We start from the raw sequence: 26,017 nt of genomic DNA, 5'->3' as shown, positions 1-26,017 counted from the left end.
TGGCATCGCTGGGAAGCGCGTGTGCTCTTTGAGCTAGGCCAGCCCAGGAACAGACAACTTTAACTTTGCTGCAGAAGCAGCGCTTGGATGCAAATAAGATGGATGGCAAAAATAGGAGAAAAAGACATTAGATGCATTTTGTTGTTTACGTCTAAAATACGTAGGTTTGGCACATTGGAGAAGAGATGAAGAAGTGAAGACGTTAATGCTTTATTTTGTTAGCTTTTCTTTAATTCTAGTAGTTAAAAACAATTTTACCCTTTGTAGTTTCTAAGGGTCAAAAGCTGCCAGTATTTTAGTGAAATGCATGAAAATATGAGTGTTTGTGTGTGCTTTTGCTGATGCAAACAGTGTTGTTGCCATACACATCAGCCCCTTCTGTTTATATTTTCATAGTGACTTTTTTCTGGTCTTGGTATTGGTTAAATACATGCTTTCTGTGCCTTTGAACAAGTAATAGTAATAAATGTCAAGTTCTAAAACTTGTTGTTCCTACTGTTGTAAAACTAAGATGATCTTTATTTTACAGCGTTGATGAGAATTTGAAAGACATAAATAGGAATGGAATTTAAATTTGTCTTTATTTTGCTCCTTTAATGAGCTCAGACTTCAGCTTGGATTAAGTCTGTCCGCTTTTTCAATTCAGCCATAGTATCAGTAAAGTCTTGCTAGGGAGCGAGTTGTGCCAAAATTTAAGAGGGATGTTTATCTGCTGCAAGTATGTTCAACCATACAAGGCTTTCAATGGACAAAGCTGTCTCATCCGTAACGAAAGCATTTGGCCCAGCAAAGCCATGATACATTTTAAACAGGGTTGGAATTTTTGGCCACCATAATTGTGTTTGATACTTCATGAGAACACTCAGAATTCTTCATTGAACAAAATGAGCACAGATGCCTTTCTAAAATGGGTATTTATGCTAAAGTTGTGCAGCTCAGCTGGCTCGTTCCTTTACTTAGAGACCTTACAAGAAATGTCATTTTTATTATTTGTTGTCAAACAGTGCTCTGACTGTATTGACACTACTAAATGTCAGATATTAGTATAATCTGCCCTTAGAATGTTTTAAGCAACATGATGGCTGCACACTTACCTAAATATCATCCTATTCTTGCAGTATGCATGTACAAATGATACAGGGTTTTTCTTTTGCGTGTTTGAGCCTGCAATAACAGTTATGTCCAAGAATATAGATAGCTTGATCTATGCAAATAATATTAAGTATTTCTAAACCATGTTTGAATTTATGTCTCTTGTAATTCTTACGAGTCATCATAATGTTCAGTTTACGTTCTTCACAAAATGAATATTAAAAAAAAAATCACTGCAGCTCTCTGGTTACTGCTTGCAAAGGAGAGATTAAATGAATTGATTTTATTACAGTAGTGTTCCTAGTACAACTTCAGATTTTTTGTTACTCTCCTAAGTACAATTTTATGTACTAGGAAAGAGATGCTCACTTTTGCCACGTGGTTGTGTGAGGCTGCAGGAGAGGTTTCCGCGTGTCTGACCTATTCTCACTAAACTTGACAGGGCAACGGATGTTTTCTTGACTTCTTCCTTAATATAGTTGAATCACAGTATATGTGGGAAAGACTCATCAATAGTTACAGATCAGCATTTCAAGAAGGTCAGGGAAACTGATTTCTGCATGGTGAGCATTATGTTAATTCAGTTGTTAAACATATTGGAATTGCGCTTCCTTTTGCTTCTGCAGTGCTTGCAGATTCCATCACAGCCTTTGCTCTGCGCTTGGAGTACAGAGGGTTAGTTTTGGACAGGGAGAAGCTTTCTTGTATGCTGTATTGTAATCACATGCAAGAAACGTGTCTGCAGATCTTAGTTTGAATTGAGTTCTTTGCGCGAAGTACTTGCTTAAATAGTGTCACTGTCATGTTGGTGCTTATGCGTGAAAATGAAATCTAAGGAGATGATACCATGATAGAAAGGTTGAAGCCTTGTTTAAGATGAAATACATATTTTCCTCTCCCGAAGGCACTTTTATATTGGGATAAAAGGCTAGGGTAGACTAGCAGCTGTAATGATTGAATTCATTGTTTATGTGCATGCAAAAATGAAATGAGAGTGTGTACCAAAGCAGATGTTTAACTTGGGCCCCATTACTGACACCTCTTACAAACAATACTAAGCCTTTTCTCTCGTATTTGGTCTTGAATACTAGGAATGTTGTATTAGTATTGTTTCCTAACCAGTATGTGTAGTATCTTTAGAGATTATTTGTGATACGTTAAAGCGTATGTGATACACGTGTAAAGTAATGATTACACAGCTTCATGTTTGTTGATATTGGACTGTTGCACACAATGTAAAAAGTAGCTAATTTTGAATCCAGTTTTTTTTTGTACTGTAGATTTATGGTTAACTGAGATGGTTTTTGCACAAGCTTGGTTCTGTAAGGAGCAGGTTAGTATGTTTTTGAAATTGTCTCAAAGTCTCGGCTCAGGTCCATTGAGTTCCTTTTTTTTTTTTTTTTTTTAAAAAATGTAACAGGTTTAATCCCAGATTAGTACACTTTCAAAATGCTGTCTTTATAGGTGCTGAAAATGGTTACTTTGAGGTTAAAGATCTTGCCATCTTTTCTGTTCCAGCTTGGTTCTAGAAGTGATTGTGCTCTTATGTCTGTTATGTCCTTTCTAAAAACACTGGAAAGTTGAACTCGCTGGTATTGCTGCTGATGAATTAAAAGCATCGTTATAGCTCGGGACAGTTGGAGCCTTCCCACAAGTTCTCGGGGTGGGGTGACTTCTGCTTTCCTGCCTACCTCCTGCTCAGGGCTGCTGTAGTCTGGATTTTTCTTACTGCTTTAAAACCTTAATAAACTATGGCCTGCTCCATTTTCTGCTTATGTTGGCTCCTTCAAATACTGTGAGCCAGCTCTGTTCTGGAGATCTGCATCTTGGCATCCTGTTAATTACACTGGTTCCACCAGGACTCAGTTGCTGATGGGAGCCTGGAAAAAGCCTGTGAATATGGGAGGGGCACCTAAACCCAGCACTTTGAGAATGTCTTCAGGAGTGTGGAGAAGGAGGTAATGAAGCAGATGGCAGGTTAGCATCTGGAGAACTTTAAAACTGCTAACAGCACATGTTGGAAGGCAAAGGAAGCCATTTGGACACTTGGCGGTGTGGCAGCTTCCTGCTCAGCTGCTCTGGCCTGGGGGTCAGTCCAAGTCCCTGGCATTGCTCTGAGTGTGATGGCCACTGGCAGTGCTTGCTGGGCTCTGGCTGTGGACCTGTCTGATGTGTTTGAGACCAGGGGTAGGAACTGCTAATGAATCAGAGAGTCAATACCTGAACTGGTCTTCAAAGGGTAACTAGAGAATGTACTGTTGGCCAGATTCAATGGCTCCGCTCTCGATTACATCTGGAGAGTGTGCAGTTTTGGTCAGGTAGATCTCTTCTCCGGTCCTGTGTATCTGTTTTTTGTTCACCCTGATTTTTATCACCTTGGCTCTTGAACCTGAAGACTTCTGGGGAGGGGAACTCACATTGATCAGTGTGATTCCTGGGCTCCAAAATATGCCTATGTCAGCTATTCGTTATTACCCTGCCTTAAAATGTAGGTGATCTCTCTGTTGCTCCATGTATTCTTTGACAGTATCTGCATTTTTTATTAAAGTGTTTTTATGTTACTCTTTTATCTTCATTTTGATGTGTTAAAGTGTTTGTGGCTTCTGTGCTTAAAACTTACCAGAAAGTTTAAAAAAACACTGTTCACTTGTCGTTAAAAATTCATTTCTATGCTAAAGCTTGTGAATGTTGTTTAAGCAGCCACTTAACACTTTCCTTCGCCTCCCCTCCATGCCCCTGCTAGCGTGGTGTGCCGGACGTGGGGGTGTGTTCCACACGAGTGTTTGTTCACAGCTAGGCACTTCCAGGTTCTCAGTGCTTCCACGGTTTGGATTTCAGTGCTGGTTTTTTTTCATGCTTCTGCTATTATTTTCTTTTTCTTCTTCCACCCCCCTCAAGAAAAATATTAACATTTTAAGTGTCTGAACTGTTGCCCTTCAATTAATAGGCAATTTTTCCCTTTCTGTGCTTTCTCAAGCATATAGGGCAATGGAGGGGATTGCTTTGTAGTCATAAAACTTCTAGATAGTGTGTTGACCAATAATGCATTATAGGCCTTGATTTTGCAGAATAACATCATGTTTCTGAAGAACAAGGTAGTAAATGGTGGCTAATGTGCATGTGCAGGCTTTGTGCTGTCAGAGGTCTCGGCTTAAACATGCTTTTGTTCAGAAATGGGAAGAAATATAGTGTCACTGCTTTGATTCGTCACAGCCATACACAAACCTCTGATGCTCTGTTCGATTTGTATCGCTTTGAAGCAAGAGGAAACACTTTTGTGGATTGCTGATAACTATAACCTGCTAGCAGGTAACAAGCTTACATACAAATTAGCAAAAACAGCCAGTGTCTCTGAAATGGGTAGTTGCATTGGTGGGGGGAAAAAAACCTTAGACTATTTCCTGCATATGTGAAAAGCTAGATGTGACCACTGAAGGAAAAATGTGAGCCTTATCATCAAGGTAGCAGCAGGAGCTCCTCTGGCACATGAAACATTCTTGACATAGCAGCTTTTTTATGGGTATGCAGCTTGGGGCAGATTATTGACGCCTGACAGGAGTCAGCACCCTGCTGCAGTAACGTATCCTGCCCAAATGAATGCTGTGTTGAGTATACAAGGAAGAGATCAAAGAGCTGTCTGAAAATTGTTAACAACCTGAGAGGCAAAAAGATTAATTTCAAAGTGCGTAATTGTTTTTCAGAGCAGGGGATGACATAAGGGATTTCGGCTCATAGAATGATAAATGCCACCAAGTATTTTGCTTTTATAACAGTATTTTATTTGACTCAAAATAGATCCACCCATCTCTTGCTAGTTTAGTAATTTTTTCAATATTTATGGGACATGGGAAATTGTAAATCTGATGGTCACGTCCATTTGAATTTGCGTGAGTTTTAATGGCTCCATCTGTATACTGAAAGGCATAACTAGAGTAAAATTAATCCAGTTTAAGTTCGTTAATAATTCGCTTGTTCAAAATTGGGTCATCTTTTATGTAAAGCATTTGAATTGCTGCTATAGGAGCAAGAGCTTGGGCAAAGGAGGATTTTATGAGATAACCTACCCTGCATCATAAAAAATGTGCTGGGTAAAATAGCTGAGACCAGTATTTTCCATCCTGTGTGGTGTTGGCCCACCAGAACTGGTGGTGAAGTTGGATTTTCAACATGGGCAGGCTGTTGTGGAGTGCACTGGAAAATTTCCCCCAGAGTTGATGCCAATGACATGTAAACTCAAATTCAATTTCAATTCTACTATTCCCTCCATCTTGCCTTAAGTATTTCTGGGTTATGGGGACCATGCATAAAAAAGGGTCAGTCATAAAAACTCCTCTGTATTCACATGTCCGAGAGAGTTGTGTTGGGATCTGCTCCTGCTGGTGCACAAAAGGAAGCTTGTCAGTGAAGCTGGGGTTTGTCTTGGCAGTGCCAGTCAGCCCTGTGCCTGCAGACCCCAGCGCTCAGGATGGAGGTGCTTCCCCCTTTCTAGGCAATTCAGTGTTGTATGTGCTGCCACCATTGTTATTGTCAGCTGTTAAGAATGTTGTTAGTCAAAATTTGCTAGATAGTGGCTACGGCTTTTTTTAATGTTTGTACCCAGCATGCTTAGTTGCATCCTGTGGTAATTCTGAGCTGAATCTTGGAGAAGCAAAGCTTGGTGCAAGGCATTGTTGTGGTGTCAGCACTTGGTGTCACTGCTGGCAGTACCTTTGAAAGCTGCTCTGTGGGACCACCTGCCTGCCTTGGCATGCGAATGGGGGGAAGCGAGAACTTGTGTTTATTAATGCTAATTCTGTCAGCCTGTTGTCGTACTGTTTGTCTTTTCCAATGGTAACAGTGAGATGTCATTATTGTCCGCTTCAGATAGGTGCTGCCATGGTGCAGCTTTGTGGCAAGCTTGTTCTTTAAGACAAAGGTGGCTACAACTTAGAGGAGCAGGCTTAGAAGTTGTTAATTTGTTCATGGAACAGAATAATCCATTCCTGGGAATCATCTGGTCCTACCTCCTGTTTAGAGCAGGGCCAGTTCAGAGTGTCTTTCTCCCATTATGCTGCAGTTCATTTCTAGGGTAGTGCTTGGGACAAGTATTTTGGGCTTGAGTATGGTTGCTTGTTGACCAAGCTAGACTACATGCTTCTGTTATGACTAACACAAATATTTGAAAGGTAGAATGGTGGACTGAATGGAGAAATTGCTGCTAGACGGTATTGGCTGTCTGTATTGAAAGAAAATGTGTAGTTAGGAGCAAAATCCAAAGCTGTTGAACACAGAGCTTCTTAGTGTATGATTTTTTTAAAGAAGCAAGTGGAAAAATCAGCCGGTGAAGACATCAAATGGTATAGCTGTAAGAGCTGGAGCAGAACATAAACATTCGTAACAAGATTAGGCAATGACAAATTTCTTTTTAGCTAGGTGAAAGCTTAGAAACAGCATAGTCTATTAGAGCATCTTTGCTCTAAGTATTTTGTCTGTAGGTGGCATGTGCTATTCGTGAATGAGTCTTTTGGCTAGCGATTGTGCAGCTTCAGAATCTGTCCTTCAAGACAAGTACAGGTATAACACTAATACAGTGTAAATCCTCTTTCTTTTTGCAGAAGCAAAGGAATCTTAATGCTTACACCTCAAATACAGTTGTTAGTCATACCCCCGCCCTTGTATGTGTGCAGAACTGGGGCTACGGTGGTTACACAGCTCTTCACCTTCTTGCGGCACTGAGCAGGTACTGGCCTGTACGTGGGTCTCTGCACCTCTGCTTCATTGCATAGAGGGATGATGTTCTCCCCGTTGCCTGGCAGGTCTGGCTCTGCTCCGCCCTACGAGCAAACTGCATTTTCCCCAAAGACATTTTCCCAGGGTCAGTTCGAAGTCGCTCTTTAATTTGTTGGCAGTGGTTGTATAGTGGCCTGAGACAGCTGGCTTTGAACCTTCATGGTGAGAACAAATCCTGAGGATTAAAACAGGAGGAAAGCTGTCTTCCTTATGGAAACTCTGCAGTTTAGCTTTGCCCAGGTGTTCTGTCTTGGAAAAGATGCACACATATATACACACACACATATTTAATGTTTACTGTGTCGTGATTCTTTTTGGTCTTCTATCACATCACTGTTTCCTTTGTCCTCCATTTTATGGGTTCAGGTTTTCTTCAGATGCTTAAACTGTTGAAGTGATCTCCTAGCATGTTGAAGGTAGTGCTCTAAGGCCAGTAGCCTCAGGTTTTCTTACAGCCTTAATGAAACGCCTTTGTTCTTTTCTCCATATGGCAATACCTTAATCCCTTTTTCAGCAATCAGATGAACATATAAAAGACACAGCATTTATAAATTAGAACTGGTGATTCCAAGTCAATCACAGAACAATGAGAGCTGGCTATACCTTCTGAAGGTGGCTTACTGGGCCAGGCTACAAATGCATTTTCCAGTGCTGGAAATCCTGTTAGAATTTGAAGAGGAAGATCAGAGGATTATGGGCTTTGTCCTTTCTTACAGTCCCTTCTGACACAAAAGCACCTGCCATGCATAAAGGCAAGCAGGAAATGTCTTCTCACATCATGCTATTTCTGTAATGTAGTGACCTTCAGAAGCTCAGTTTCTATGAAATGATCTGTTCCCTCTGATTCCTTCCTGGGTGCAGAGGGTGATGTGTCAGGTTTATTTCTGAAGGCTTCATAGCCTTTGCTTCCAAGCAGTAGTTCTGTGAAGGCACTTGCCTATTTTTGTAACCAGTAGGTGGATTTTTTTTTAATAAACCAAAGCCCACAGATCTGTTTGACTTGATACTTTGACTTGCATGCCGCTTCAGGTCAGAAGCAGACCCGTCTCTCATGAGTAATGAGAGTGTTGCACCTTTTCCAGTTCTCATTAGATTTGCTTGTTTCCGTGCTGGCTGGCAAGCTTTGCAAGGTGTTTCGCTGCAGAGATTTTCTGAGTAGTATTTTAACACTGCATTTGCTCCATGAATTAAATAGTTTCAATGTCAGTGTCCATGTAGTTTTCACCAGTGTTCTGGAAAGAAGCTGTCCCAATAATATCATTGCTGTTTATAAAGTCTGAAGGCAGCGAGCGAAACAGAAAATCCAGTGGTGATATCTGTGTCTTGTCAGCTCTGAGATCAGAGACAGTTGGCCTTTGTCTTTCCTTTCTGCCAAGAGGACAAGAAGTATGCACAATTACAGTAAATAATTCCAGGTGTGGGTGGTCTCTCAGCTCCTTTTACTGTTGAAATATGGAACGTGGTATTCTGTAGGGGAGTATCAAATGGAAGAATGCCAAGGTTGTTTTTTTTTTCAGTCCTGTATTTCTGTCTGTGCTGCAGACAGCTGGCTCATCCATCTCCTTACTCTCCTTCAGCTGCTTCCATGGTGTGCCTGCCAAATGAGAGCATTCACACTCAAAGCTGGAGCCTCTAGAGAAAATGCAGCCCTGCCTTGCCTCTGTGGGCTTCAGCTAGAAAAGGATGGTCAAAAGTGCCTCCTGCTCGAGGTCAGAGGGATCAGTAGCTACTTGATGTATTTCTGAAACGATAATGAACCAAATTTCACCTCTTGTAAAGCAAGGTCATGGAGACCATACACTCAAAGGAGATATAAATAAACTAGTATGTGATTAATTTCATTGTATTTGTGATGTACAGTGTAAGAATACAAAAGCAATAGCTGGGGATTTAACCCTGTTCCTTTAGAATCTGTGCAGAAAAACTTATTCTAATAAAAATTTATTTTAAATATAGTTAAAAGTGAAGTTAAGCTTCCTGCAAGATGACCGTGGTGTTCCTACAAATTAACCGGGAGGAAGCTTTATAATGATTCTGAAAAAGTTTGAGGAGAAATTTTGGTTTCCAATTAAAGTATCCACCCACCGTTGTGTCAGGGATGTAACCCCGCTGACCTTTGGGAACTGCCGATAGAATAGAGTTCTACCTGAAACAACTGAACATACTTGTCTAAGAGCCTTAGTTTGACTTCTTTTTCTGTTTTCAGTTCCATAGTCAATTTTCTTGCTTGTAGCCAAACCTGATCATTAATATTTCATCTGGCATGCAATGCAATTGTTTCTGGAATGTCTTTTTTTCATGCTAAACGGCATATAATGGGGGGAAGTTGTTTGCAGATCTTGTTTGTGGATGAAACGCATTTATGAGGATGAAACCTAAAAGAATATTAACAGGAGTTGAAGCTGACCGCAAAAGCAAATGTTTGATGACATAAGCAAACAAAATAGCGCTTTCTGAGGCTTGCTGGGAATACCAACCTTCTGTACAAACATGCTTTTAGCTTGACTTCAGTCTTATCCAGTAATTTTTGTTGTTCCTGCTCAATGTCATCCTCCGTTGGCAGAAATCAAGATTTTGCTTTTGTTCTCTATTTCAACTGCCAAAAGAATTGGACTTTCTGAAAATACCCACCCACTAATGAGCCGGGTGGAATCCCTCATGCTGAATGGTAGCTGGAAATAAAAGATGACTCACTCAGGAGGGTGAGGATTCACAGCATCTGCTACCAAAAAATGATGATTCACCAACATTTCAAAGCATTTTTCCTTTGGTTAGGGTTTGTTCTAGCTCGGTCTCACGAGACTTTTGAAACAAATTAGACCCTCTGTGAAACTTGGAAGGAAAAAGAGTTTACTCTGAAACTGTCAATGGGAGGGTTGTGGAGAATGAAATTATGGAAGAATGAGATGTAATGAGGTAGTTGTACAGGTCAGAGGAAATGCCTAACGTGCTCTTTCATTCTGTGTGCTCTTGATGGATCTCTCTCTTGAAGAGGACACACTGGCAATGTGTACGAAGACGAAAAACCCTAAACAAGAGTCTGGTTTTGACAAAGTTTATCTTGACAGAGGAGTAGTTGTCCTTAATTGCTTGTAGAACAGTGGTAATTGCCCCCAAAACTCAGAGTGCAGAAGTTTTTGGAGGTCTTTTCAGTGCTAAAAACCCTGAAAATGGGTAATTGATAATAAATGTGATGGCCATGCAGGGGAAAGTATGGTCGCAGTTGATGTTTGGAAGGATCTGGTTTTGCTGGGAAGTATAATAGATTCTTCCTTTAAAACCATTTGGTGAAGAGCATTTTGTTGGGCAGGAAGGGTGATGGGCACTGTGTCCATCAGCGCTGCATGATGGAAACTGGGCTGCCTGAGGGGAAAGAGCAACAGAACAAGCAGGTTGATAATCCAGAATCCAACTGGACCTTTTTAAAGGGTGAAATTCTGAAACTGTTTTCTAGAAATAACTGGAGGCAAACCTGTCTAGTTCCTGGTCTGTTCCACCCCACTGCCTTTTGTTTCTCAACAGAGTGCAGACACGTTGCTGAACAGACAAGGTCCAGGGGTGTTACTGCTCACTAGTGGTGACTGATTTTTTTAGATTAATCCTTAATAATTGCTTTTTATATGTGATGCACATTGTTATGAAAACTCTATAGGACTGACAGCTGCAGAAGTACACAATTACATATAAATTTTTCACAAGTCATTCCCTCCAGACCAATCTTTGTCTCACAAATTCAAGGAGATTTGGAGGACGACTCCACCTGCCCCACAGATGTCGCAGCGCATTCCGTCTCCGTTACGGAGAGTTGCGTTTTGCTGTTGGATCCTATTTTAACATAAGTTAATGTGTTTTCCTGAATGCTTGTCTGGACTGTCCTGCTACATCAAGAAATTAATCTTAGATTTATGTTGTCCATTATATGGACATGGAAGTGTATTTAACATCAAATTTTTGGTTTGCTATAAATGTTATTGCCTCTGTGGGGCCAGTTTGAATTACTGAAGCTACTTGCTTGTGGTGCTTTATAATTTGTTACCCTTCTAACTGCCTTACCTTTGTAACATGGATTTTAAAATATAAGGTGTAAAGTTTTCACTCTAGTACTGAGGTGGCAGCACATAATCAAAAGGATTGTTGAAAATACCTTTGTACTTTAGTGCATGTCTAGATCTCAGTGAAGCTCTAACAAGTGATGATAGTTAGCAAATGTACTGGCAATAGCAATTAGAGATTTACAAGTGCTTGTAAATGCTGCTATTTATAGGATGGGCACTTTATATAACAAAACGCTGATCTTTCTCTGCAGTGGGAGAAAATGTCAGAGTGGAGTATTTCATCTTTGTGATGGTACTGGACTATAATATCCAAAAGAACAGTACTTTGTACTTTTAAAAAAAAAAAAAGCCTGAAAGGCTTCAAATAGGCTTGCACATGGGGAATGGAGAAGGAATATTTTAAATTTTGCAATGCTTTGGAATATTAGTATTAAAGATCTATGGAGCTTTGCAGGTCATATCTGTCTTGTGAGATTTGGAATATGTATTTTTAGTTCTCAACCTGTTAATTTTATTGAGAAGCAGAACAAGCGCCTTGTTCTACTGAACTTCTCACTGTGAGTCTGGGTAAAGATCATTTAAATGCATTGTATTACCTGTTCTTACTTTGTGAATAAATTTATCCAGGGATATTTTTAAAAATTAGAGCCAGTAGGACAGTATTCGTGTTAATCTTTCCCTTTAAGAGACCCTGTATGTCCTCTTAAATACAACTGATGGATCCCATTTCAGTGAATGACGGTACTAATAATGCGAATCAGGCTTAAATCCAAGAATAGAAAAAGCCTTTTTTTTCCTGAATTAATTGCATCTACTTAGTTATGAAAGTTTCAGAAAAGGTTTTTCTTTCTCTTTGTGTTATTTTGGTTGTGCTGTAGTAAGTCTTATGTTCTTGAGAGTATTCACACACATGGTTAAGTTACTCTTTTCTTCATACGTGCACATTAAGTGATAGGATCTGCTCTGTTAATTCTTATTTAATCCAATAGGCAACTCTCCAAGTGTTGTAGGAAACAGCAGAAGGATGATTGCTTAGGATAACTGATATGAATTGCTGTAGACTGATGCCAATATGTGGTCAGTGAGGAAAGGAAGAAAAAAAAAAAGAATTTTTTTTTTTAAAGACTGAAACACTTAAGACAGTGGGGAAGTCTTTTGTAGAAGGATTGAAATAAATCTTATATTGTTTTGTGTCTGTGCAGCGTATATAGTCATTGCATTTGTTTTCAGTAGCACCTGTGGCTTGCTATAGCAATGAAAACCTGCAGGACAGATGAATATATAGTCATTGGCAAAGCTGTGTTTTCAGAAGGTGCTAATATAGGTAGTTACAAAAATCTCTTCCTGTATTTACACACTAGGAGTAATTTTTTTATACTGGTAGCAGATTTGCTGGCAAAGTTGTGTCTAAAGAAGGAAAATCTTGTGTTTATTTGGTAGTTTTCTACTGGAGTATTCTTAGTATAAACAGAAATGGATATTCACTGTTGGAGCCATGCTTTCTGGTTGTTTTCAATTTTATAAACTATTTTTGGTGTGTGGGGTTTTTTGTTTGGGTTTTTTTATAGCAGAGATATTTTTCTCTGTGGAATTCTTATGCTTTCCATCCTTACAAAAGACAGATGGACTTGTTTATCTGCTGTGAGGTTCAGGGACAGATTATAGATTATTTTGCTTTGTGTCATTTAAAACATTCTTATTTATGAGCAAGGAGGTTGGCAATAATCACGTGATTCATGGTGGGAAAATTATCTGCAGGCTGCTGCTCCTGTTGTCCTAATAGGCTTAAAGGAATTACCACTGATGTAAATAATAGTTCTGTGTGCTGCTGGTGGGCAAGGCAGGGCAGGCAAATGCTAAATATAAAGGGTGTGTTTTGGGTAAAGCCTTTCTCTTACGATTTTTGCAAAAACAACACTGAAGTGAATAATCCATTTTGATTTCTAATGAGCAATGTTAATAATCTTTGTAAAGATAGATTGTTTAATTAAAAATCCAAACAATACCTCAAGACATTAAGATTTTAAGACTCAGTTTGAGCCTGCAGTGGTGTTTGCATGTGCATCTGTAACACCCTGTAGTGGTTCAGCTTTGCCTAGGAAAAATCACAGTTGCAGTTGTTTTGAAGCTGAGGAAGAAGAGCAGCAGGCGAAGAGCCAGGCCTTTGTGTGTCATTCTTTTCATTAAAAGCAGGAAGAATTTAAAAAGATATTTCAGTGCCATTTATAATTTCATTTGTGCACGCAGAATGCACCCCAGAACAGCCGAGGGGATCATGACTGAAGCTTAGGGAGCACAAAGAAAAATAGTGCCCAGAAAAGGTGACAACGTGACTTGGGTGCTTTGCTGAATGGAGTGGGGACATGTAGAGGACGCTGTGGCAGCGTGGGACAGCGCAGCTGGTGTGGCCACGGCAGCACGTGCAACTTGGCCGGCTGTCCCTCAACTGAGGCAGGTCAGGGAAGGGAAGAACTTATTATAGCTGATGATGAGGGATTTACAATTGTAATAGTACAATTACAGTGGTAATACTAAATATTAATAGCATCTAAAATTCTCGTGCGATTTAGTTTACAGCTGATTTTTAAAATTGCCCAAAATTTTGTGCATTGCCAACTTGACTAGATTGTATTTTATTGCACATTTTATCTAAACCAAGGTGTGTATTTCAAAACTGAGATACAATGTCTAGTGGATGTTATATGTGGCATTGATAACATGATTTGCCTTTATCAATTGTACAGCTTTTTTAAATTCTAGGAGCTTTATAATTTTCAAAATTGGGTGATATTTTTTCCCCCAAATATTTTGTTTTCCTTTTTAGAAAACTTGTCTGGTTTGGGCCACATATCTGTTGTAGGGTATCTGAGCAATAAGAACTTAAAACCCGAACACTGACTTCACTAGATCATGTAGAAAAAAATGGAATCCTGTAAAGCTGAAGTGTAGTATAATAAAACTAAGGAACAAATATCATCAGAGTGGGTAAATTGTGGTTTAGGAATGTTGGCTGGAGAAACGAGTTGTACGCTGTTAGTAAGGATTATGTCCTGCATTGTATACTCGCTGCCTTGCGTTCCGTTGAGGATCAAGTTTTATTCCATTTAAGAAGCTCTGTACCCCCTCCTTCTTTTCCAAAGAAAAAGCACTACAGAATGATAGGAGCAAACATATTCTCAAATACTGCAAGACATGCTGTTTTTACAGCTTAATTTTTTTGCTTTGTGGCATTTCCTGTTAGCATTGCCCTTATTTCAGCAAGTGTCACTATTTTACTTTTAGAGCGTAACTGCTTTTCACAAAACCTTTGCGTCCTTGGAATGTGAGAGTATTTTAATCGGATTTTGATGATGTTTCTTAGAATAAGGAGTGGGAGAGGGAGGAAGATTTCATTAAGATCTGTAAGATTGTGGAAGGGACGGATTGATTCTGATAAGCTGATTGGGTTAGTGACCATTTTGGAAAGGAGAGGTCATGGACTCGAAGGGGACTAGCATAGTGTGGAAGTAGTTGAGGCAGAATTTCAAGTGGATTGAAAGATGAAAGGATACAGGCAAGGTGAACAGAGGTCATTAGCCTGCCTGAGAGAGGAAGGCCTAAATGCAAGGGACAAAAATAAATCTCTGCAATTTATGGTGCCAGTGTGGTGTTAGTCTATTCAAGGGAAGCTGAAGGTGAAATAACCATTTTTGCAGACTGCAGACTCAGGAAGGCAATATTCCGGGTTTTTTTAATATTCATATGCAGGGGGCTCCATTTTGCACACAGGCTACAAATAGGCATATTAGTAAGGTAAATATGCCCCAAAATAGATCAGGAGAGAGGAGTCCAAAGACTGCCCAAACGTAGACAAGAGGGTAGCAGCACAAAATTGAGCCTTTGAGTGAAAGACTATGAAATACAGTATGAATTTCCTAAAAATTAAGAGTATGACAGCTTTTAAAGGAAAAAAAAAAAAGTGCATCTAACCTTACATAGCCACCTGCATCTGCTACAAAGTTTAAATATACTTTTTATTAGGAAAAATTCAGGTTACTTCTTGTTGCTGGTATTCTAATTACTGCTGGTTTTCCCTCATCTCTGCAGTAAGAATATAATTAAAGCCAAAGCTAATCTCCTGCTTTTGTTGGTGAGATATTGGAAAAACTGCTTTGTCATGGTAAAAGTCATATTTTGATTGAAAGTCAGCCGTTTGAAGGTCAGCTTCTCAGGTAGCACTTCACATACTGTTGTCACAGGAGATTTACAATAGAAAGTAAATTACAGTAATTGAGATTACAGTAATACAGAGTGCTCTGTTTAACCAGTGATTGACAACACTTGAATTTGCAAACAGTTCTGTACTCATTGAAATGTGGTTTTAGGTATGTTCAAATTCGGTCTGTCTATTGCGCAGACCAAGTTATTTACCCTTCACATTTCAGTTACACCTTTCAGGCTTTAGGTGATAATTTCTTCTTGATTCTTTAATAACTGTCTGAAAAATAAACATTCTTGTGCTTTATACAGTTAAATCAGGTGACTTTATACTTCAAAATGGGAGCCAGCTTTTTTCCTTAAAATGCTCAGGATTTTTGTCTCATGTGGTATTACCTGTGTAGATCTGGGTATGTGCCACACTTGAATCTGAACGCTCTTTGTTTATTTGCAGGAGAGGTCTGATCGGTGTTGCTGAAGTGATCGCTTTCCCCTGTTCTGAATGTCATCTTGGCAACTGAGATCTTGTTTTCACTATGAGAAGTGAATCGGGTTGTACGGATTGGTTGCAGCAGAAAATGCAAATTATGGTAAGTGGTAGCAAAGCTTTTAGAGTTTTGTAGATTATGCATTTATTTCCATTGTTTAATTGTAGGCCTTAGCTAATAGATAACAGGTAACGCTTTCAGTCACACCAATCTTGATAATTTTTGATGGTTTGAAAGTACGTACTCAATGAGTCTGGCCAGCTATTTATATTATAAAAAGGAGTTGATGTTTGTATGTTAACATTGAGATGTCTGCTTCAGAAAAGACGTTAATTTCTTTATTTTTAAGTATCTGGGTTTTGTGATGTATTCTTTGGTTGTTAGGTGTAATCAATGAATAATGGTGTTTCTTGCTACTTTTTGAGAGGAGAAGGAACAGTATGTCTTTCATTATATGATAGACTCTGTAAACAGCATATCCGAAAGGCAACTTAATCTGAGTTTAGCCACCTTGTGAATTTAAATTAGAATGATGTTATTTGATGTTCATGCTGACTCTACATCAATACTTGAATTTTCTTTCTTTTTTTTCAGATTCTTTTTTCTTGTTGGATTTTTTCAGTTCTGTTGAATGCGTAATTAAAACTATGGCAACAAGAGTAGAAATAAATTCTACTTTGGCGTCTTTGACGACAGTACCTGACTTAAATGAAATCAGAAATGAGGATAAATCACAGCGTGTGTATGTAAGTGTGCTTTCAGATGCAAGTAACAAGACAAAGGAGGCTTCACCATCACTAACTCTTGAAGAGAAGAACAAGTTTGGGAGTACTTTGAGATCTGCAACAATGCCGTCGCTAGGATCAAGGCCAAGACTTTTCCCAAAGCCTTTTTCTAAAGAGAAATCTTCAGATAGTTTTGCGAATGTAAAACCACCTATTCCGGCTTTCAGATCAAGTAGTCTTATTAGAAAGGCCACTGAAGAAACATCATCTGTTAAGGTATTAAGTGGAAATGTTCCTCCATTAGTAGATCAGAAAGTAATTGAAAGTGAAAATAAGGCTGGCAGTGAAGTAGTCACAAACATGACTTTCTACACAGGTCCCAGTGCGAATACAGTCATTCTTTTTGAGACAGCAGGCACAGAGCAATCAAAGGTAAGCCTGGCCCAAGAAAAAAGGGCTGCTGATGACCACAGAGTATTTAGTACTATGCAAACAAAAGAGCTTCAGTGCAACATGAAGCTGGAGAAACCATCTCAGCCATCTGAGACATCCAGGAATCCTGAAGGTTCTCTTCATAGGCAGATATCGCTTTCCTCCAGCCTTAGACCAGTCTCTTGGAACTCCCTCAAAACTGGTGAAAAAAAAGATGCTTGTGAAGTTCATCCAGGGGAGAAAAACAATGATGATGCAAATAATATCTACAGTAAAGGTGATTTCTCTACTGATATGCAGCAAAGGCCAAAACATAGACCAGTATCTGCTATTTTTCTGGAATCATTACGAGATCAAAAACATCGTACTGTGGAAGCTTCTGAGGAAGAATCTCCAACAGAGAAATCCTGGGTTAGAAAACCAAGGCCTTTGTCCATGGACCTGACAGCTAAGTTTGAACATAAAGATCTTTCTTCTTGCAAGAAGACTTGTTCATCTCATGAAAGCAAGGAGAATGTATCAGTAATTTCTTCTACTGATGTTGGCTGTCACGATCAGTCTGAAATGGGACCAAAAACTGAAGAAACTGAGTTTAATAAAGGCAGTTCTTCTAAAACAAATTTGAAGTGCAGTAGTCAGGACATTGGCATCCTAAATAATGGAAAATACATATGGGAAACAAAGCTTAAATCTAAAAGTGAACAAATTGAGACAAAACCAGAAATAACGACTAGCTTGCACAGTTCTGAAAGAAGCCATGAAACCACTAGTGAAAGCAGAACTAATAAAGGGGGAAAAAGACCAGATCAGAAGGAGACGTATATGTTTCTAGGCTGTGAAAGCCCTGCAGCTTCCTCAGAAAAAGAGAATAATGTCGTAAGAGGTAGTGTTAAAAAACACATTAGTTTGTTTACTTCAGAAAATCCCAGTACCTCAATGGATACAGAGCTTCTCCCATCAGCTGCTGAGAAGGAAAACAGATGTGTTAACATCCAACAGAGAATCAAAGAACTGACAACAGAAAATACTGATGTTAAGCCAGGAAATCTACGCAGGTCACTTCAATCCCGACCACTTTCTGCGGACTTAACAAAGATGTAGGTTGCAGAGAAATTCTATTTAATCCTCTTAACTTCATCACATTCAGTAAAGCTTGCTCTCTCAGTACAATAACTGATCATTTTGGTTCTACTAAATGTAATTATTCTTTACACTGTTATTCTTGAGCCCCTTTCCCACCTTTTCCTACCTCAAAAAAAAAAAGAGAAGACTTAATGAAATATGCCCTGACAACAGCTGCCCCCCCCCCAAATGCTGTCAATATTGTTGCCTTTGCATTTTACTATGACTGTATAACTATTATTAAAATTTCATGCATTTTGAAATTTTGAGGTGAGCATTGTAGACTGCAAACTTATATATTTGTGAGAAAGCAAAAGAATGGTTACCTTGTCTTTGACAGTGGTATAGCATATCAGGTTTTCAGCCAGGCAGGAATCTTATTTTGCTGTCATATTAAAGCCTAAAGATCTATGATGTCTACCCTGCCTAAGCTGTGGCAATGAGCAGTGTTGTTAGAGTAATACAAGATCTGCTAATTTTTGCATGAAAAAAAAAAAAAATCTTGTCCAGTAAAAAGAGATTTAGTCCAAGGTAAAATGTATTCTCTCAGTACAAAGTTGGGTAATTGATTATTCAAAATCATAAACATTTGTTTGTGACGTGAATGAGACAGCACTTTGTGCACTTCGCAACATTATCTGAGGCCATAGTGCAGGGCCTGGTACTAGTCTGGATAGTTCATGTTCTGTATGTGATGACAAAGGAATAAGGAAAGAAGGATAATGGTTTTTGGTAGTGTAAAGGAAGTGTGCTTTGCATAATGAATGCAGCAGATGTTTGGCTAACAGGACCTGCTTTATGAACAGTGGAATAGTAGAATTTTTCAGCAAATGTTGGTCTTTTAACATTGTGATCAAAAAAAAAAAAAGGAAAGAAATTTAACCGAGGCATGAGAGTGTTAGTGTCTCTTTCACTATACCTCTATATATCTCTAAATCTTATACTATACAACAAGCTGCATAACTAACTGTTTTTTTGGGAAACAACAATCCTTTGGTCGAGATAGAATTACACCACCAAATACAGTTACTTACTATGAAATAGTGATGTTTCTCCTTTAAGAAATACAATGCATTGGATAATTTCTATCAGTCTGCCTTGGTAGGAAGTGTACCTGCTAACCAACTAACTGGACTAAAAGAAGTAATAGAAGTCTTTTGTCTTAGGTTTTCAAGTCCGACATCAAGCAGTGAAGCAAAGCCTGAGAAACCTGCTGAAACTAGAAACGACTCTATCAATGAAATGCAAGAAAATCAAAAAGTAAGAAAATGGCATCAGCTGATGTGGTCTCTAGCTGGGTTTGCATTTAGAAGGCAGAGAGCACTGCCCTGTGTCCTGTGTGTCTTTATCAATCAATGACTTTAAGATGGGTATTGAGAGTATTAAGAATTACATAATCCTAATAGGTTTACTTGTGTAAGTCTATCTTTAGGACATGCTGATAAAGTATGGGAGTATCATGTCTGTTGAGTTTTTAAAAGTTAAATATGCATGCTGTTAAATGCATGCAGTGGTATAGAGTGAAAAGTATTTTATATACTATTCTAAAGGGACTTTTAAAGCATGAAAACCCATAGTGAATCAGCTATTGCTGTTGTGGTTTTGTGCGGTGATTATCCTTTATTTTCTCTAAGCATAGCATTAGTGTAGTGTATTTCTACATATAAGTCACAACTCCTTATTAAATACAAGCTGTATGTTTCACAACAATCTCCTAAATAACATTTAACTTGGAAGTTTTGACAATAAAGTATTATACAGAAAGTTCTGATTTGTTGTAAAAGCTGTTAGGTTGTCTTTGTTTCTAAGGTACAATTTGGTGTTGCAAAACATAACTTCTCTCCTGACACTTCTTAGTATTGGTGATTTAATGTAGTTTTAAGGGTATTTCTTGTGAGTTCTCATGGCTGTGCTTTTTTCCTGTCTAGGTTTAAGATAAGAAGGTATGATAAGGAAACTAGCAGCTAGACACAAAGTTTCTGTAGTTTAATATCATTTTAAAGAAAGTCAATTTGTTTTAAAAAGAAAATCTTTCATTAATGGAAGTGCTGTTTTCAGAATCTGACAATGAATAGAATGAAAAAAATTCCTTTGAATTCCTAGAAGAATGTAGGTTATATTTTAAAATCTTTATTTATAAATGTTTTTAGTGTTAATTTTCTGACATTATTGAGCTTTTTTTAAAAGAGAATCTTAAATCAATTCCAAGTTTTAAATTTTGAAACTTGAAGATTGAACTCTTGTAGGACCGGGGAGTATTCTGTGATTCTGTTTATTATCTGCATGCTGTGTGTTTTCAACAAATGTTATTAAAAATAACAGCTTTCAGGATGCTAGGTGTATTTCCTGCAAGTAGATAATAGTAAAGAAATGGCAATAAATATTAATTCCTGCTTTCTCTTTTTACTTCAGGTCAGCCTTAACCACCTTCTTAGCTGAGCAGCTCCAGCTGTGATATTTACTCAGATCCTCATGTTCCTTACAGTTACTGACCATGTAACTATTTAGTTAGTGAACAGCTATATTTGAAAGACAGTTTTGACAAAATACAGTGGTTTTGGTGTCTCCCAGGAGTTTAGACTTCTGAAGGTGGCTACATCCCTGTGGTGCTGTTCTATGCTTTGCTTTTGAACTTTAATTTCTGTAGGGCTTGCAGCATAAATGTTTCTAAGTGTTTCTGTGGTAGCTGAGGTTATGAACCTTCTGCTGTTTTGTACTGTTTTTGCATGTGTTGCCTTCTCTGGAGTATGATGTGGGTATAAATTCACTGCAGATTAAAATGTCTTGTGAAATCTGAGCTCAGGAACTCAGAGTCATGCATCTCATGTATCAACACTTCATACATTTTTCCTTTTTTGTATTAAAAGTAAGAATGAAGCTATGAGATAATTTTGTTATAATCAAGGTTCAGGAGCTAGAGCTACACAGTTGCTTAGATTACCTTGGTCTCAGCAGATTTTGTGTTCAGAGAACATGGATGTATTTAACTTGTGCAGGCTGTGTTTCACAGAGTAGGTGCAAGTAAGTTTTAAAAGAAACTTTATTACACATTTTTAAAATAAACTATCTTAACTGTTGGATTTTCTTGTTCCAGAGTAAGGAGATCAAGCTTGCATATGGCACAGATTTCACTGAAGCACATGCTACTGCAAACACTTGGAAACCCCGGCAGATTTTAAAAATAACAAATAAATCTGATCAGGTAGAGAGGAAAGGAAGCTTCCTTGGAGATGGTCAGCATTTTTCTCAGCAAAGTGAAAATTCTGTCTCATTCACAAGCAACTTGGAAAAAAAATTAAAACCAACCGCACTTGTGGAAAAGACCTACATTAAAACTGTCCGAGCCACCATGTTTGACCATAATGTTCAGAGGCATAATGTTGCTGCTGATCACCCTGGAACTGATTCTGCACTGAAAATGAGTAATGAGCTTGAGGCAAAGCATGATGTGGTGACTTCGGGGCACAACAGACGATCATGGATGGGAGAAGTGGAGGAAACCACTAGTGTAAAGAAGGAGTATCACAAGCAGTCCAATTCATCAAAACATACAACAGATGTAGAAAAAAGTGGAAAACCAGCTTGTTCAAGTGAAGACAAGAAAATGACTCCAGGAATTCTCTTAGAAAAATCTTTGGTTGAGAAAAATGAAAAAGCCACTCCTAAAAATGTAGAAGACTCTCTAATTTACCAAAGAATAGAGCCGAGATATGAAGTCTTTCAGACATGTGGTGAAAGAGCTCTTAGTGAAGCCATTACAATGGCTCCTGAAAAAAAGGCCATGACACTCAGAACTAGAAAATCATCTGTGAAAGAGAATAAAAACGATGAGGATATTTTACACACTGGTCAGTCAGCTAGGGCAAATAGTAAAACTCTCTACTTGAAAGAAGATAACATTATTTCAGAAGCTAGAGACACAAAAGTTTTTACAAGCAAGTCTGTGTTGAGAGAACCTAATGATCTTTTCTCCAGTGAATACACTTTACCTGAACAGAAGAAAGACTCTGATAAAACTGAAACTGATCCAGTATTAATAGCTGAGAAAATACCTTATTCTACAAACAAAAGTAAATGTTTGGGAATGAATGAAAAAGTAAACAAACTACATTCTGAAATTAAAAATAAGAGTGAAATCTCTTCCATGGATAAAACAGAGAGGTCTAATATGATGAAATGCTCTTCTGAGAAAAGGGGTTTTAGATCAGGTGGGGCAGACAGCTATGAATTCAGAACCAACTTTGATAGTGAAGTTATTTCAACAAGTGTAAATAAACATGGGGCCCAGTCTGCTTCAGTGCTTTCAAGTGGACAATTTTGTAAATCTTCCAGTAGCCACCATCCAGATACAAAAGTACTAACCATTAATAAAGAGGAATCTAGGGCCTTTGGTTTAAGGAAAGGTCTAGACTTAAACTGCAAAGAACAAGACTTTAACTTAGATCGTACAGCTCATGAAAACAGTGAAAAAATCAGAGTAATAGATCCAGAAGAAAAAGTAAGGAGAACCAGAAGTAGTGTTTCTGACTTGAAGATTTCTGAAAGGTGGAGAAGGAGGACCTTGCCTCAGGATTCTATCAAGATGGAAGAAGTCGCCTGGCTCACTCCCGAAAATATCAGAAGGCTGAGTCGGACAGATTCATTGCAATTGAATGAAAGCTCAGTTAAAAAGAGAAGCAAAAAAAGCACAGAAGGGCAGGAAGGGAATGAGGCAAACCAAACTGTTCTTGGCAGTCCTGATGATTATTTGAAAAATCAGCGTTCTGCCTTTGAGCCAAAGGCAACTTACTTTGCAGTGACTTACCAGACTGCTGGTAACAAAAAAGAGAAAAGCTTTGTTGGTACTCCTAGTGCAAGTGAAACTAATAAAATTTCTAGCTCAAGTGAGGGAGCAGTAATTAATCTGGACCCTGTTTTTCCTGGAAGGTCCAAACCTTTATTGCAGCAACCAAATAAAAGTTTCATGAGTACAACTTGTAGAGAAGACTCACGGGAAGTGCATATTAACAAGGATTGGGTCAAAGAAGAAGAAAAAGATGATATCTTTTCCAAAAAAATTGCATTTGGTAATTTTCATGTATCTAGGAAAGATAACCACCAGTATCGTGAAAGAGGTCTGGATCATTCTAAAGAGAAAATTATAGATGTTGATGCTTTCCTGTTAAAACAGGATCTGGAAAATAAAGCTCAAACTGATATCAAAAGTGGCAAAAGAAAAGTCTCCTCTTACCATGAACCCAGATCCCCCCTGCATTTTGCGCAGTTACATAAAGACAGTGAACTAGTCCCCCAGAAAAGGAATGAAAATAATTTTGATTTACCTGGAAAGAAGACTGAGGATGGTTACAGATCCCAAATTCTTGATATTGATGCGCTTATGGCAGAATATAAAGAAGAATCAGTGAAGGCCAGTAATGTTCAAGACAAGCTCTCTGGAGATCACAGCTCACTTAGTAGGGAGAAATCAAAGAACAAAAGAAATGTGTCAGATAGGATGACTTCTTCCTATAGCTGGAAAGTGTGGAAGGGATCAGATCATTGTTCTGTTAATAACAAACAAGGTGACTGTGCAGAAGAGTACCACAGGCCAGAGGAATTAATTCTAAATGAAAAGAGCAAAGAGAAACTGGAATCATGTAGCCCTGAATTTGATAAACAAAAGTCCAAAGACAGAAAGTTCAGCCCTCCTTACTGGGGAAATCCTACCAGCTTGCTTTCCGATAAGTTTGTAAATTCACCTGTGGAGTTCACTAGGAAGAAAACTTTCATCATTGATGAGGATGAAGAAGTGAACTTAACTTCCAGGAATCAAAGTTCAAAATTTGTAATTGATAAGGTACAGCCTATAAATGCAGTTGGTACAGACCAAAAGTGGGAAGTTAGTTTTGCTTCCAAGTTATCCATAAAGGGAGATGATGGCCTCTTACAGAAGAAGTTGGTCACAAAAGAACAGTTCTTGGAGGTGTCTCCAGAAGGTGATTGGAGCAAAAATGTAGCAAGGAGCTGTATAACAAGGAACAAAGACAATGCAGATAAGATGACAAGTGAGAATGACTCTTCCAATGTGAAAAGTAAAACTGATTGGAAGAGCTATACATCTGGTTTAGGAAGTGCACCCACAGATTTAAGACGATCCTATTCAGAAAAGAGCCACCAAGGAAAAGACAATCTACCACTTATGCAAGAAGTAAGGGGAAGAAAGGATCCATACCGATCCAGGCAAAGCTTCCTGTTGGAAAGTGTGGATAATGGGTGGAAACACAAGATGTCATCTCAGTCAGAATCATTCTTCCATGAGGATAAAAAGGTATTACCAAATGGTATCTAAGTGTTTCCTATAACTAAAATTGAAAATAAACAGAAGCTTTTATTATGTCTCTCTACCGCTTTTCAGTGATAGCTGTGACTTTGCAGCAAGTGAGCAGATACATACTTTTCAATAGAGTTCATTTCCTTTTGGGTTGTATTTTCTCGAGGAATTTGTATTGTACTAGCTGACTAGATTTTTGTTTCAAGTGTATAAATATTTATTGATGTTTCCATGGAGAGCTTGAAAAAGCTTTAAAATGTGGGCATGTTCTTTTATTACTACTACGAACCTAGGATGTTAAATTGTTAACTCTGCAATTTTATAATTATTTGAAAAGAAGTAGTTTGGGTTTATTTTATGAGTCGTCAACAGTGCTCTTTTTGGAGTTTGAGGGGTTTTTGTTGTTTTTTTTTTTCTGAAGGAAGCAAATTTATTTTTTTTGCCACTGGGTGAATGGCCCTCATTTGTATGTGAAACTTCACTGCTGGTAGTGACTTTGGTGAAATGCAGGTGATTTCCCTTAACACCATGACAGTTAATGCATTAATGCATAGCCAGTTGGACATTGTTGGCTATAATGTTTTTCCATTTTGTGTATTCAGCTTTGGACTTCCTCTGTTTTTTGGTGTTTGTTTTTTTTTTTCAAAAGGGCATTTCATATACATATGTATGTGTATGCATGTATATCTAACAACACACATAACTTTATTTTAACAGGCTTCTAGGAAAGAGTGGACCAAGCAGAGTTCAGACAAAGCAGACGGAACAGACTTCTCATTGGTTTCTACTCAGAGAAGCCGCCACAGTTTTTATAAGGACAGAAGGACAGATAACGGGATGGTATGTTATTTTGGAGGAGGTTCTTGGGCAGGGGCTAGGGGAGAGATATGAGAGATGCAGTTTGGCTTACTCCATTCAGCACTGTTTTCATTTTTGCAAATAGCTGTGAAAGAAAGGATGTGTGTGCCTAGCAGAAGGAGCAGATGCACTTTCTGTGGAGTTTAACTGCCAGAGAACACTTCTCCCTGGGATTCTACCACACTGGTCTATGCCAAATTTGCATACACAAAGCATTAGCCATGCAGTGTGTTCATTTTTTTCTTTCTAAGCAAAGAATTTTCATCCTGAACTCTTAAGATGGGTCTAGATCATTATGCTTTTTGGTTTTTTTTCTCAGCTTAGGTAATGAAAATTGGTTAGATTCCAGAAAATCTTTTACAGAAAATCGTGCAGACAAATAGAACTGTATCATAGCCTGAAAAATGACTTTAATCTTATTTCTGTAGGTAACACACAGAGAACTATTTATGTGAAGAATCACAGCTGACATTTTTGGTAGTCTGATTTGTCTCTAATATGCATACTTTTGGGGTAATTTCCCACTTAAAATTGTTGGGTGATGTTCTCCTAAGTTGCAGAAGGCTGTTCTGACTTTAGCCCATAGATGAATTTTATGTTGGGAAGTAGCATCCTATGTCCAGATGCTGTTCTGAAATACAAAGCAAAGATCTGGATCTTCCCAAAGGTATATAATAAATGAAATATCAAAATTTTCTGTGGAAAATAAAGGATTTGAAAACCACACCAACAGCACAGAACTCTACACTTCTAAGAGACATTGCTGCTGCCACTCAAATGCTTCCTTACTGGAAGAACTTGTTTTGAACCACTGCAATGCTGTGGTTTTTGTGTTTTGTTCTGTGGGTTGTTTTTTTTGGTTTTGTTGTTGTTTTTTTTTTTTTAACCTTGTGCATGGAAACAGGTTTTATACACTGGAATAATATTGTAGTCACATCAGAGTATGCTCTTTTATAACTCTATGCATAC

At 38.4% G+C, this 26,017-nt stretch overlaps 1 protein-coding gene across 2 annotated transcripts in view; it reads left to right on the top strand.

Annotated features, from left to right (window-relative positions):
• KIAA1671 (KIAA1671 ortholog) overlaps nucleotides 1-26,017 on the top strand; it is an 87,040-nt gene that overhangs the window by 6,289 nt on the left and 54,734 nt on the right. Inside the window, exons 2-6 of one of the 2 annotated variants that reach the window (XM_075041141.1) lie at nucleotides 15,568-15,703; nucleotides 16,196-17,855; nucleotides 19,047-19,140; nucleotides 20,975-24,187; nucleotides 24,908-25,030. In XM_075041141.1, coding sequence (XP_074897242.1) covers nucleotides 16,249-17,855; nucleotides 19,047-19,140; nucleotides 20,975-24,187; nucleotides 24,908-25,030 — 5,037 coding nt within the window. In that variant the 5' untranslated portion in view covers nucleotides 15,568-15,703; nucleotides 16,196-16,248. Of the gene's footprint in view, nucleotides 1-15,567; nucleotides 15,704-15,989; nucleotides 17,856-19,046; nucleotides 19,141-20,974; nucleotides 24,188-24,907; nucleotides 25,031-26,017 lie in introns of those variants that run through there. The other variant, XM_075041140.1, reaches the window with a different exon arrangement.

This window comes from Buteo buteo, chromosome 11 (assembly GCF_964188355.1).
Source record: "Buteo buteo chromosome 11, bButBut1.hap1.1, whole genome shotgun sequence".
In the NCBI taxonomy this organism is placed as follows: Eukaryota; Metazoa; Chordata; class Aves; order Accipitriformes; family Accipitridae; genus Buteo; species Buteo buteo.
This window is presented reverse-complemented; position numbering and strand designations above follow the sequence as displayed.